Raw genomic sequence first — 14,080 nt, forward strand, 5'->3', positions numbered from 1 at the left:
ATACATGGGTAGTGCATAGCGTAGACGTTTGATTGGTTGCTGCCATGGCTGTCAGCGGCTATTGTGTGTGCTATGGGTTGCTGTGTGGGTGGTGCTGATTGGGCGATGGTGTGGCAATTTGCAGCCTCTGCTGGCTTGGGGACAGATGAGAGGCGGATTTAGCGGTGCGTGTGTCCTCCGCAAAAAAGATCAACAAGTTTGCACCATCTCCCCCCATTTTCTAAATTTGAGTCCCCCAACATAGGGGGCATCTTATACATGGGGGCGTGTTATACACGGAAAAGTATGGTACATTTCCGGTTTGGGAATCAAAATCAATGGATAAAAATGTTGGGGTGCAGGAAAATCCAGCACTTGACATAGCTGTGCATTTCATCCCACAAAAATCAGCAGTAACATCAGGCTCGTTTACTCTCAGACTGCTGCTTATGGAAGGTTAAATAAGGATCCGGGATCTATATGACTGTATGTCTTGGAACAGATTTAGAAATGTGAACTTTATACTTGCTGAGAAGTTCAGTTAAACATAGCTGGAAAGTACAATGGGTCAGTGACTCCCAGTCACTATATCAAGATTGGCATCAAGGTGAAGCCTTCAGGTTCAATCCCCCATAGATGTTTCAAAAAGCTTTGATAAAGTCGCTCACAGCAGGCTCCTATAGAAACATTAGCATTTATAGACTGAGGACCAGTCTTCTGACAGACAGGAAGCTGGTTGGGGATCCAGAAACAGATGGTCGGAAGTGTTAAAATGGAACAAACGGTTGTGTTCCAAGCAAGGGTACCAACTTGAATAAAATATTCAGTGGAGCCAGGAAAGCCCTGCCCTGCATAATCAATCACAGATGCACACCACTTGAATGGCAATGCCCATCAACTTTTTTGTGGGGGCAGCCCCTTCAACTATTTTATTGGGTGGGAGCAAAGGGACCTTGGCCCCCTAGGAGTCAGCTCCTATGGTTCCAAGGAAATAAAGATAGTCAGAAGGCAGAACAGGGAATAGGGATTGAGCCTGGGCTGGATGGGGGGGGGTCACACTGTAGACACAGGTTTGCAGTTTGGGTGTGCTCCTAGATGCCCAGGTCTCTGTGGTGGCCAGGAGGGCATTTGCACAGTTATAAAGCTAGTGTGGCAACTGCGCCCCTTCCTTGAGATGTCTGATTTGGCCCAGTAAAACACACTTTAATTGCATCCCATTTGGAGTACAGCGGTACCTCGGTTTTCAAACGTCTCGGAAGCTGAGAGTTTCGGTTTGTGGAAGTAGTTTCGGTTTGTGGCAGTACCTGCTTTGGTTTTCAAACACTTTTCGGAAGTCAAACGTGCCATGTGGCTTCCGTATTGAGTATTCCGGAAGTAAATGTTTCCGGAAGTAAATGCTTCGGTTTTCAAACATTTTTGGAAGTCAAACGGTCTTTCGGAATGGATTACAGTGGTAACTTGGTTTACAACCATAACCCTCCAAAAAAAAAAATGGGTTGCAATTTTAAAAAATGGGTTGGAATCCAAAAAAAGGGACACGCACTTCCGGGTTTGACGTGGTTGTAATCCAAAACAGTTGTAATCCAAAACGGTTGCAAACCAAGGTACCACTGTAGGTTCGAAAACCGAAGTACCACTGTACTGAATTGCACTCTGTGTGGGGCTGAATTTTGAAAAGTTTGAAAAGAGCTGCAGCCAAAGTGTTGACCAGGGCTAGTTGTAGGGAGCAAAATATGGTCTGAAGCTCAACATCAAAAAAAACGAAGATCATGGCCACTGGTCCCATCACCTCCTGGCAAATAGAAGGGGAAGAAATGGAGGCAGTGAGAGATTTTACTTTCTTGGGCTCCATGATCACTGCAGATGGTGACAGCAGTCATGAAATTAAAAGACGCCTGCTTCTTGGGAGAAGGGCAATGACAGGCCTAGACAGCATCTTGAGAAGTAGAGACATCACCTTGCCAACAAAGGTTTGTATAGTTAAAGCTATGGTTTTCCCAGTAGTGATGTATGGAAGTGAGAGCTGGACCATAAAGAAGGCTGATCGCCGAAGAATTGATGCTTTTGAATTATGGTGCTGGAGGAGACTCTTGAGAGTCCCATGGACTGCAAGAAGCTCAAACCTCTCCATTCTGAAGGAAATCAGCCCTGAGTGCTCACTGGAAGGACAGATTGTGAAGCTGAGGCTCCAGTACTTTGGCCACCTCATGAGAAGAGAAGACTCCCTGGAGAAGACCCTGATGTTGGGAAAGATGGAGGGCACAAGGAGAAGGGGGCGACAGAGGACGAGATGGTTGGATAGTGTTTTCGAGGTTACCAGCATGAGTTTGACCAAACTGTGGGAGGCAGTGGAGGACAGAGGTGCCTGGCGTTCTCTGGTCCATGGGGTCACGAAGAGTCGGACACGACTAAACGACTAAACAACAACAAGAAGAACAAGTTGTAGGGAGCAGACAGCTCTCTTGTTACAATAGCTCCACTGGCTACAGGTTTGTTTTCAGGCTCAATTCAAAGGTTATGACCTATGTAGCCATCCAAGCTCTCAGGCCGTATTCCCTCACACAAACCTGCCTGGGTCCTGAGATCCTCAGGGGAGGCCTTTCTCTCAGTACTGCCACCCTCACAGGTACACTTGGTGGGGAAGTGAGAGAGGGCCTCCTCGGTGGCTGCTCCCAGGCTGAGAAACTCCCTCCCTACAGAAACTAGACTGGCTCCTTCCTTGAGGTCCTTCCACTGACAGATGAAGACTTCCTTTCTCCAGCAGGTTTTGTGGAACTGATTGCTTTTAATGAAAGGGCTGGTACCAAGCTGTTTTTATTGTAACTATTGTATGGTTTTTTCATAGGTTTTACATATCGATAGATAGTTTTAATTATGCTTAGACAGTTTTTAAAGCAGTTCTTATTTTGATCTGTAAGCTGCCTTGAGTCCCTGTCAGGGGAAAAGGCAGGGTATAAAAATTAATCAATTTTGGGATCAAAAGTAGGGTGGTCAGGTGCAGAACAGGACAGGCCCCTCCCCCTGCACCTTTGACAGTTGTGTAGAAGAGGGAATTTCTGCAGGTGCAGCTTGTCATGGCTGCATTTCCCCTCACACAATTCCCCTCACTGAAACTAGGCTTGAAAGAAGCATTTTGTTGTGGCCAGAATAATAGTTTGTGGTGTGTTGTTGGCTGCAGTGTTGTGTGGGGCCCAAGACAGTTTCTCTGGTTTGCAAATTTACCCAGAAAGGTAGATGACCTGTGGTAAACAAATCATGAAGGGCCAACCCAAGGCTCTGTACGCATTACCAGCTTAGAACACAGTGAGATCGTTTTCCCTCACCTTCAAGTCAAATTTGCATGTACAGATGTCTTAATCCAATTTACCTTACTTTTTTGTTTTCCCCATACTTCCAAACCCACCAACTCATATGCAATGGCAGTCTCCAATGAACACACCTCAGCTTTTCTGAAATGCATGTGGCTAATGTTTTCAAATCAGATGGAAGCTGGTTTGAGGGAAACACATCAGACAAGGTAGTTCTCAAGGAACTGTAGGATAGCAATGGATTGTAGCTGACATCGGCTTCAGACACCAGGGCTAGCTGGAGTAAACAGACATGTGTACACAGCCTTAGTCTGAACTCAAGATTGTGGCTTGTTTCACCCTACCATAATGTTATGAGTTTGTGGATCCCTGGATCCAGCAGGTGCTAAAATCTAAACAAAGCTATGTAAGCCAGGCTACCTTCCTATTTGGAAGGAGAGATCCTGAAGCTGAGGCTCCAATACTTTGGCTACCTCATGAGAAGAGAAGACTCCCTGGAAAAGACCCTGATGTTGGGAAAGATTGAGGGCACAAGGAGAAGGGGACGACAGAGGACGAGATGGTTGGACAGTGTTCTTGAAGCTACTAATCTGAGTTTGACAAAACTGCGGGAGGCAGTGGAAGATAGGAGTGCCTGGTGTGCTCTACTCCATGGGGTCATGAAGAGTTGGACATGACTAAACAACAATAAACAACAACCTTCCTATGTTATGGTAATCACCTGGGAGATGGAGCCATTAAGAGAACAAAGGGTCAAGGGATCAACAGATAAAGCCAGAGTTTAGGGAATCAGTGATGTGACCTACAGAGAGAGAGTAAGTCAGGGAGCAATGTGAAGAACTAGGGCTTAGAGGGTTATGGGTTATGTGAGCTAGCAGCTGGATGCGACAACAACAAACCCTGCAAGCTGGAAAGCCAGAGAAGCGGAGCACAATGTTTGATTCCTGTTTGAATCCAAGGCTGCAACTATGAGAGAAACAAGACCCTCTTGGAGCCCCTCCATCATAGGCTCAGGTTGTCTATATGTGTAAATAAACCATATGCCATAAAGACACCACAGTCTCTGTTGTGCCTCATTTTCAAAAGGAAACAAGAATCCCGGGTATGCACCTGGAATCTCGCACAGTGGTACCTTGGTTTGCAACCGTTTTGGATTACAACTGTTGTGGATTACAACCACGTCAAACCCAGAAGTGTGTGTCCCTTTTTTTGGATTACAACCAATTTTTGGGGGGAGGCCCCACTGGCGAAAGTGCGCCTTGGGTTACAACCTGTTTTGGTTTACAACCGGACCTCCGGAATGGATTATGGTTGTAAACCAAGGTACCACTGTAATCCATTCCAAAAGACTCTTCGACTTCCAAAATGTTTGAAAACCGAAGCATTTACTTCCAGGTTTCGGCATTCAGATACCAAAGCTCTCGGCTTCCGAGATGTTTGAAAACCGAGGTACTGCTGTACTCCAAATGGGATGCAATTAAAGTGTGTTTTACTGGGCCAAATCAGACATCTCAAGGAAGGGGCGCAGTTGCCACACTAGCTTTATAACTGTGCAAATGCCCTCCTGGCCACCACAGAGACCTGGGCATTTAGGAGCACACCCAAACTGCAAACCTGTGTCTGCAGTGTGACCCCCCCCCTATCCAGCCCAGGATCAATCCCTATTCCCTGTTCTGCCTTCTGACTATCTTTATTTCCTTGGAACCATAGGAGCTGACTCCTAGGGGGCCAAGGTCCCTTTGCTCCCACCCAATAAAATAGTTGAAGGGGCTGCCCCCACAAAAAAGTTGATGGGCATTGCCATTCAAGTGGTGTGCATCTGTGATTGATTATGCAGGGCAGGGCTTTCCTGGCTCCACTGAATATTTTATTCAAGTTGGTACCCTTGCTTGGAACACAACCGTTTGTTCCATTTTAACTCTTCCGACCATCTGTTTCTGGATCCCCAACCAGCTTCCTGTCTGTCAGAAGACTGGCCCTCAGTCTATAAATGCTAATGTTTCTATAGGAGCCTGCTGTGAGGGACTTTATCAAAGCTTTTTGAAACATCTATGGGGGATTGAACCTGAAGGCTTCACCTTGATGCCAATCTTGATATAGTGACTGGGAGTCACTGACCCATTGTACTTTCCAGCTATGTTTAACTGAACTTCTCAGCCAGTATAAAGTTCACATTTCTAAATCTGTTCCAAGACATACAGTCATATAGATCCTGGATCATTATTTAAACTTCCATAAACAGCAGTCTGAGAGTAAACGAGCCTGATGTTACTGCTGATTTTTGTGGGATGAAATGCACAGCTCAGGAAGTTATGTCAAGTGCTGGATTTTCCTGCACCCCAACATTTTTATCCATTGATTTTGATTCCCAAACCGGAAATGTACCGTACTTTTCCGTGTATAACACGCCCCCATGTATAAGATGCCCCCTATGTTGGGGGACTCAAATTTAGAAAATGGGGGGAGATGGTGCAAACTTGTTGATCTTTTTTGCGGAGGACACACGCACCGCTAAATCCGCCTCTCATCTGTCCCCAAGCCAGCAGAGGCTGCAAATTGCCACACCATCGCCCAATCAGCACCACCCACACAGCAACCCATAGCACACACAATAGCCGCTGACAGCCATGGCAGCAACCAATCAAACGTCTACGCTATGCACTACCCATGTATAAGACGACCTCCACTTTTTAGCGTGATCTTTATTGAAAAAAACCTAGTCTTATACACGGAAAAGTACGGTAGGTAGTTTTCAGGCAGAGGTTCCCTTACATTCTGGAGTTGAAAGGACATAACATATTTCCAGAAGGACAGCAATGCGCAATCCCAGCCATGTTTATTCAGGTGCAAGTCCTATATTTACTCAAGTCTAATGCACTATCAAATCTAATGTTCACCCGATTTTTCGCAGCCTAATTTGGCAAAAAAGGTGTACATTAGACTCAAGTAAATATGCTATATCTGAAATAACTACTGGTGGCTTTTCTGTTGTTCCTCAAAACAGCACATCCTTATGTACACATAACTGAAAATAGAATCTATCTATATCTCTATCTATCTATCTATCTATCATCTATCATCTATCTACGTATCTATCTACGTATCTATCTATATCTCTATCTATCTATCATCTATCTATCATCTATCTCTATCTATCTATATCTATCTATCTATCTATCTATCATCTATCTATCATCTATCTATCTATCATCTATCTATCTCTATCTCTATCTATCATCTATCTATCTATCATCTATCTGTCTATCTATCTATCTATCATCTATCTATCTATCTATCATCTATCATCTATCTATCATCTATCTATCTATCATCTATCATCTATCTATCTATATCTATCATCTATCCTGTAAGTCCTTCCAGCAGCACTGGCTTCCATTGTCCCTGGGATCTGCATTCGTGACTCTTTCCCCCTCCCTCCTCCTTTGCATAAGGAACTCTGAAACTGGTAGTTCTCAGGAAAGCATGTAACAAAGGGAAAAATAAATCTCTAGGTCCCTTGAACTACAACAGCCCAGTTTAACTGTACAGACACCCTCTCTCTTAGTTCTAAATAAGGGCTTGAGAGGGGCTGCTCCTTGCCAGGGTGGTGTGGTGGTTAAGAGTGGTAGTCTCCTAATCTGGTGAACCGGGATCGCATCTCTGTTCCTCCACATGCAGCTGCTGGGTGACCTTGGGCTGATCACACTTCTCTGAAGTCTCTCAGCCTCACTCACCTCACAGAGTGTTTGTTGTGGGGGAGGAAGGGAAAGGAGATTGTGAGCCACTTTGAGACTTCTTAGGGTAGTGATAAAGCGGGATATCAAGTCCAAAATCTTTTTCTTCTCTTCTCGTCAAATACTGTACATTGTTTGTTCTGCTCCAACACTAGCAAGTGGGTGGCGCTGTGGTCTAAACCACTGAGCCTCTTGGGCTTGCCAGTTGGAAGGTCAGTGGTTCAAATCCCCGTGATGGGGTGAGCTCCTGTTGCTCTGTCCCAGCTCCTGCCAACGTAGCAGTTCGAAAGCATGCCAGTGCAAGTAGTTAAATAGGTGCAGCTGCGGCAGGAAGGTAAACGGCATATCCGTGTCACAGATATTCCATGAGTCTCTCTGCATGCTGCCCTTTGCATGGCTCAATTCAGATGCATCTCAAAGTCAAACTGCAGCAAATTTTTCGCAATGTCCTATTGACAAGAAATTATCGGCTGTATTAGCTGCATTATGCTGCCCTGTCACATAGTCACAGCGGGGGCAGGAGACATTGGAGAGGACTTTGATTACTTTGCAAAGTAAATACAGTAAATACAGGGGTGGACCCACAAAGGGATCACTAGGAGGGTATTTAGATCTCTGCATTTTCTCTTCTTGTCAAATACTGTACATTGTTTGTTCTGCTCCAACACTATTTTTGCCGTATTCTAGCAAGTAGGTGGCACTGTGGTCTAAACCACTGAGCCTCTTGGGCTTGCCAGTTGGAAGGTCAGTGGTTCAAATCCCCATGATGGGGTGAGCTCCTGTTGCTCTGTCCCAGCTCCTGCCAACGTAGCAGTTCGAAAGCACGCTAGTGCAAGTAGATAAATAGGTACTGCTGCAGCAGGAAGGTAAATGGCGTATCCGTGTCACAGATATTCCATGAGTCTCTCTGCATGCTGCCCTTTGCATGGCTCAATTCAGATGCATCTCAAAGTCAAACTGCACCGAATTTTTCACGATGTCCTATTGACAAGAAATTATCGGCTGTATTAGCTGCATTATGCTGCCCTGTCACATAGTCATAGCAGGGGCAGGAGACATTGGAGAGGACGTTGACAACTTAGCAAAGTAAATACAGTAAATACAGGGGTGGACCCACGAAGGGATTACTAGGAGGTTATTTAGATCTCTGCATTTCCAGTGCTGGGTGTCTGGAGAACCAGCTCCTGCTGCCCATCACAGCTCAGCCATGGGGGCAGCCCCACTCCTCTGTGCCTTGACTGTACTCTAACTCACAGCTCCAGTCATATCGGATCCGTAAGATTTTAATTTTCCATTTCTCTTTGCTCAGCCAGTTTCATAGTGGAATAGGAGTGCAGACGGGCACAAAAACCTACGGAATATGAGGAAATGGTGAAACTCACCTGAAGAATAAGAAATCAAGATAACAAACTCTTTATAAATGAATTGGAAATGGTTTCTTGAATATTTACAGATAAATTGTAAACAGATAAAAACATTAGCAGGGTTATTGTAATCTGCAGTTTCATGAGAGTATATATTTATAGCAGATAATTACATGAGTAACTTAAATGAATTTGGATATGCAGAAGATATGTAAAAATAAATTTAAGGAACCGCAGAAAGCGGGGAGGGAAGTCAAATTTTGAAGTGTTAAATGGATTGTAAAGTTAATGAGATGTATAAATTTGGAAAGTATAAAAAAAACTTTTTAAAAAGAATGCAGATGGGCGCATGGGGCAGAGAGCGACAATTCTGAGCTCCCTTTCATATGTGGGTCGCATTGGCTCAGGTTATCTTCTGCACGGAGGCAGATTTTAGAGCACTTTCAGGCACCGGGGTTAAATTGACTTGTTGAATTGCTTTGAATGGAGAACCTCCAGGTATTCTGCTCCCAGGCATGCAGCTCTGTTTTATGCACGTTTACTCAGAAACAATTTCCATTGAATGACATAGAAGTCTGCTTGTTGCTGGAGCTAATTCCATAGCTTAACTGTATGCTGTGGGGAGTTATTTCCTGCAACATTCAGCTCCGCTGGGTTCTAGGAGAGAGGGAGAAAACTTTACCCACACCATACATAATCTAAACTAATCTCCTGCCCCAATTTTGTAACTTTCCCTCATGCCTAACCTTTAAGCTGAGCTCAGGTGGTTAGGGCACGATGCTGATAACACCAGGGTTGCAGGTTTGATCCCTGTACGGGACAGCTGTGTATTCCTGCATTTTGGGGAGTTAGTCTAGATCAGGGGTTGTCCACTTGGTCCCTACCGCCCACTAGTGGGTGTTTCAGGATTCTAGGTGGGCGATTGGGGGTTCTCTACGGCACAAGCTGAATCCTCCTTCCATCGAGTGCTGGTGGGCAGTAAGGAAATTTTACCATCAGGAAAGATGGATTAGTAGGCAGTAGGTATAAAAAGGTTGACTACTCCTGGTCTAGATGATCATCAGGGTCCCTTCCAACTCTAATTCTTCCAACTCTAATTCCAATTCTATAATTCTAATTTATCTGCCAAACCCTGCAGCTGCCCAGGAGAATTGCATCCCTCACCCAATGACAAAAAAAGTTTTTTTTATTTTAGGTTGTTTTGTTTGTTTGCTTCAGTTTTTTGTTTGGCCAAAGGCCTTAGCAATTGCTGAGTAATCTCTCTCCCCCCCCCCCCCGATAAGGGACTATAACTTAATTAAAATCTTGCCAGTTATACAATGACACTTGTAATGTGAAATGAACTTTGGTATCCATGATTATATAACAGATGGATAACGGTAAAAAAAAAAAATATTCTTTGGGGGAAATGGAACCCATGGAGGGAAGGGAGGAGGTCTGAAGGTTCGAAAGAACCTTTTATTTTTATGATTTGAAATTGTTAAAGTTATTATGTATAAAGGTAAAGGGACCCCTGACCATTAGGTCCAGTCGTGGCCGACTCTGGGGTTGCGGCGCTGATCTCACTTTATTGGCCGAAGGAGCCGGCGTACAGCTTCCGGGTCATGTGGCCAGCATGACTAAGCTGTTTCTGGCGAACCAGAGCAGCACAAGGAAATGCCGTTTACCTTCCCGCCAGAGCGGTACCTATTTATCTACTTGCACTTTGACGTGCTTTCAAACTGCTAGGTTGGCAGGAGCTGGGACCGAGCAACGGGAGCTCATCCAGTCACAGGGATTCGAACTGCCGACCTTCTGATCGGCAAGTCCTACGCTCTGTGGTATAAATTATATGTATAAATTAATGTAAAACTAATAATTCTTTTAAAAATAAAATAACTTAATTAAAATTGCCTGGATCCCACAGAGCAACTTTGCAACAACTGCTAAAGTACAATTTCTCCAAAACTGTCAGGAAAGGCCTTACAGATCATAGGATGGCCCCCTCTCTTTTCTCTCGCAGCCGCTATCTGGTGGCCTTCCCTGCAATCATCCGCCATCCCAATACAGAAAGGTTTTGTGTGCAACTGATGTCCCTGCCACAGACGGCCCACGTGGTGGTAACATTAGAGATGACGTTGCAGAACCACACCCTGCTGGAGAAGGTTGTGGAGAAGCCAGGGACCCACGAATGCATCAGCTTCCAGGCAAGTTTCATCCATTGCAAGCCACTCAGTAGAAGATGCTCTCGCTTCTTAGCTAGATAAGAGCAGCCGGTCACAGTGAAGGACGGAAGAAGGCAGCACACTAGCTGTGGTAGAGATTGCCATCGCTGCAGTGAACCCTCCTAAGGCTTAGTACAACACACCACGTGAGTTGGTGCCATGATCGTATGGCGAGTTGCCCCAGTCCAACCCATGTAAACCTATGGCAAGAAGTGGGGGCAGGGTAGGTGAGAGATAATATTGCAGGGGCAACAGTTTATCTGTGGAAATAGTCATATCAGTCGAGGGTCGAGGGTCCAGCAATCTAATAATCATAATCATAATCATAATTTTTTAATGTATACCCTGTCCATCTAGCTGGGTTTCCCCAGCCACTCTGGGCAGCTTACAATACATAAAAAATTGTAAAACATTAGACATTTAAATTTTCCCGATACAGGGTTGTCTTCAGGTGTCTTCTAAAAGTCAGATAGTTGTTTATTTCCTTGACATCTGATGGGAGGGCGTTCCACGGGGCGGGTGCCACTACCGAGAAGGTTTCCTGTAACCTCACTTCTCACAGCGGGGGAACCGCCAGAAGGCCCTCAGAGCTGGACCTCAGTGTCGGGGCAGAACAATGGGGGGGAAGACGCTCCTTCAGGTATACTGGACCGAGGCTGTTTAGGGCTTTAAAGGTCGGCACCAACACTTTGAACTGGGCTCAGAAACGTACTGGGAATATTATGAATATTATGCTATTATTGCAAGTAAGTTTGCAAATGCTTTGAACCCATGACAATTGTTATGAGCTCATCTGCCCACACAGATGTTTTACATGTCTTTAACTGCAACGGGTCTTAGAATGTTCCAACTGTTTTAGGATGCTTTAAAAAATGTGGACGTGTTTGCTGTTTCAGGAGGAAGGATGGGATATAAATTCAATAAATGAAATATCAGTGTAAGTTGTTTGGGGCAAACACCCATAGCCCGAAAGAGGAAGGACGGGAAAAGCTCTGACTAGCCACCTGTGAATTCCTATGTAGTGAAGCCATCATCTATTTCTACATTCAAAATGGATGTTGAAAATCTACACCCCTCAGCTTAGCTGTTGCTTATGTTTTTTAAATTGGACGGAAGCGGGTTTGAGGGAAAGGAAACCAACCAGCAGTATTTCTCAGGAATTACAGGGTTTAGATGGATTGCTGCTCACGCCATGTGTACTCGGTTTCAAACACTAGTGGCGAGAGCATGTTGGAGCCAGAGTAAATGGTAATTGTTACACATCCTCAGAACCACTTCCAGGCAAATAGTCAAGTTCCTGTCTACAAGCCTGTTTCATGTGGATGTATTTATTGTGGACCAATCTGAACGTGTTCTGAGGTCAAAAATAGCTGTGCGTACAGTACCTTTAAAAATAAAACCAACGCTGACAAGTAATGTACAGTGGTACCTCGGGTTAAGTACTTAATTCGTTCCGGAGGTCTGTACTTAACCTGAAACTGTTCTTAACCTGAAGCACCACTTTAGCTAATGGGGCCTCCTGCTGCCGCTGCGCTGCCGGAGCACGATTTCTGTTCTTATCCTGAAGCAAAGTTCTTAACCTGAAGCACTATTTCTGGGTTAGTGGAGTCTGTAACCTGCAGCATATGTAACCTGAAGCGTATGTAACCCGAGGTACCACTGTATTAGAATTTTATTTAGGTGCATTTTTGAATTAGATTGCGGTAATATGATTAAGGTTCAATAGTTGTGATTCCTGCATTGCAGGGGGCTGGACTAGGTGACCCTTGGTGTCTCTGCCAACTCTACAATTCTATGATTCTATGGCACAGGTGAAGTTCTGTGTGAATTTTACTTTTCTCCCTTCTTTTTCGTCCACCAATCAGTTTCTTTCTCTTTAGGTCCCAGTCTTTGTTCCCAGGAAGAAGCCAGTGGAACTACAAGAACCACCCGTAAGTCTTTGCCGCTGCTTCCAACCATTCCTTCCTTCTGATCACTGGAAGGATTCGCGTAACAGAAGAGGGAGAGACTGTATGAACAACTTGGGAGGAAGAGGGGAAAGCGAAGCGGGGTGGGGAGGAAATGGGGTGGCAGAGACAAGGATGGAGGAACAAACCACAGTGTGTCTGGGCAGAGAGGGAAGCAAAGAAGGCTTTTGTGTGTGGATAATAAAGGGAAGAATTTTTGATCTTGTTTCCCTATTACCTGGGGGGGAAGAGGGTCACAATTTTGGATGGTTGCTCTGGTATCTTCTCCAGCTGCAAAATATGCTTCTCTCCTCAGTCCTCCTGCTGTTGTCTGCCACCCCAGCCCTTCTGATGGACTTCCTGCCATGTTTATCTCCTACCCCTCTTTCCTGTCTTCAGCTGGATAGCAAAGTTCAAAACTACAGTGTGTCTGTGGAACAAGAAACAGAAGTGATGGATCTAAAGCCAGCAATAGTAAAAGTGTATGGTTATTACCATCCAGGTAAGCATCTCATTGCTGGAAATGGGTACCATTCATCACAAAGTGCATTTATAGATCACCACAACCCTGCCTGTCTCCCAATCCCCTTCTCCCTAAGCATACGCGCTCCAAAGAACTCTGCCAGGGACATTCAGTAACCTGGGGGTGGCAGAGAGGTTTGCTCTGGGGCTTGATCTCTGTCTCATGAATTGTTCTCTCTCATACACAGAAGACAGTGCGGAAGTTGAATATAACGCTCCCTGCAGCACAGGTGAGGATGGAAAGAGGCTTGGGCACAGGTCAGAAAGGAGAGTCACAGCAGCCCATAATGGCCGCTGGTGGGCTTTAGGTGGAATCATGCAGGAATCCACTGTGCAAGGAGAACTCGCCTCCCTCCACATCATGATGGGTGGCTGGCCTGGACCCACAAAGGCTTAATATATGGTGCCTTATATTCTTCGTATTTCTTCCAACAGAGAGCACAAAGAAAGACCACCACTAGCTTTGCATCCGAGGCGTGAAGCAAACCCAGATGAACAGCACAATTGCTGCAGGAGATCTCCCATCTTAGGTCATTGTTTTGAGTCTGCTTTGTTAGGTCCTGTACAGATGATGTCTTGGCTCCAAAGATCACTGTGTGCAAGCACAAAAGCACTTCTTCTTTTTCTAATTTTTTATTATTTTATTCACATAATATACATTCTTTACAACAGACAATTCCAAAATAAAATCATATATAGCAAAACCATAAGTCTCATGTTTTCATTTACGCTGATCTCCTTTCCAATACCTTTACTTGATATTTCTTGCTGCTTTCTGCTTTCCTTATAGAATCTTTATGGAAATTTAAATCTCTTAAATCCTATACCAATCTTTAACAATTTCAATTAATCCCTCCCCCTCCCTCCCCCACAACCCAGTACTTCACCCGTGTGTGATCTTCTTTGCCTACTATTATTTTTGTTATTGTTGCGTTACTCATTTTATTTGTTATTCCATCCTTAATATAATATTATCCTATCTCCTTGCGCCTTTTAAACTTTTAAAAATAGCACTTCTGTTAA

General features: G+C 44.7%; 1 protein-coding gene across 1 annotated transcript in view; it reads left to right on the plus strand.

Annotated features, from left to right (window-relative positions):
* Window positions 1-13,761, plus strand: part of LOC128404774 (alpha-2-macroglobulin-like protein 1) — a 129,122-nt gene extending 115,361 nt beyond the window's left edge. The window contains exons 36-37 of the mRNA XM_053370678.1: window positions 13,246-13,287; window positions 13,493-13,761. Of these exons, the coding sequence (XP_053226653.1) occupies window positions 13,246-13,287; window positions 13,493-13,518 (68 nt within the window). The 3' untranslated portion in view covers window positions 13,519-13,761. The remainder of the gene's footprint in view (window positions 1-13,245; window positions 13,288-13,492) is intronic.
* The last annotated feature ends 319 nt before the right edge of the window (window positions 13,762-14,080 follow it).

This window comes from Podarcis raffonei, chromosome 17 (assembly GCF_027172205.1).
Source record: "Podarcis raffonei isolate rPodRaf1 chromosome 17, rPodRaf1.pri, whole genome shotgun sequence".
Taxonomy (NCBI): Eukaryota; Metazoa; Chordata; class Lepidosauria; order Squamata; family Lacertidae; genus Podarcis; species Podarcis raffonei.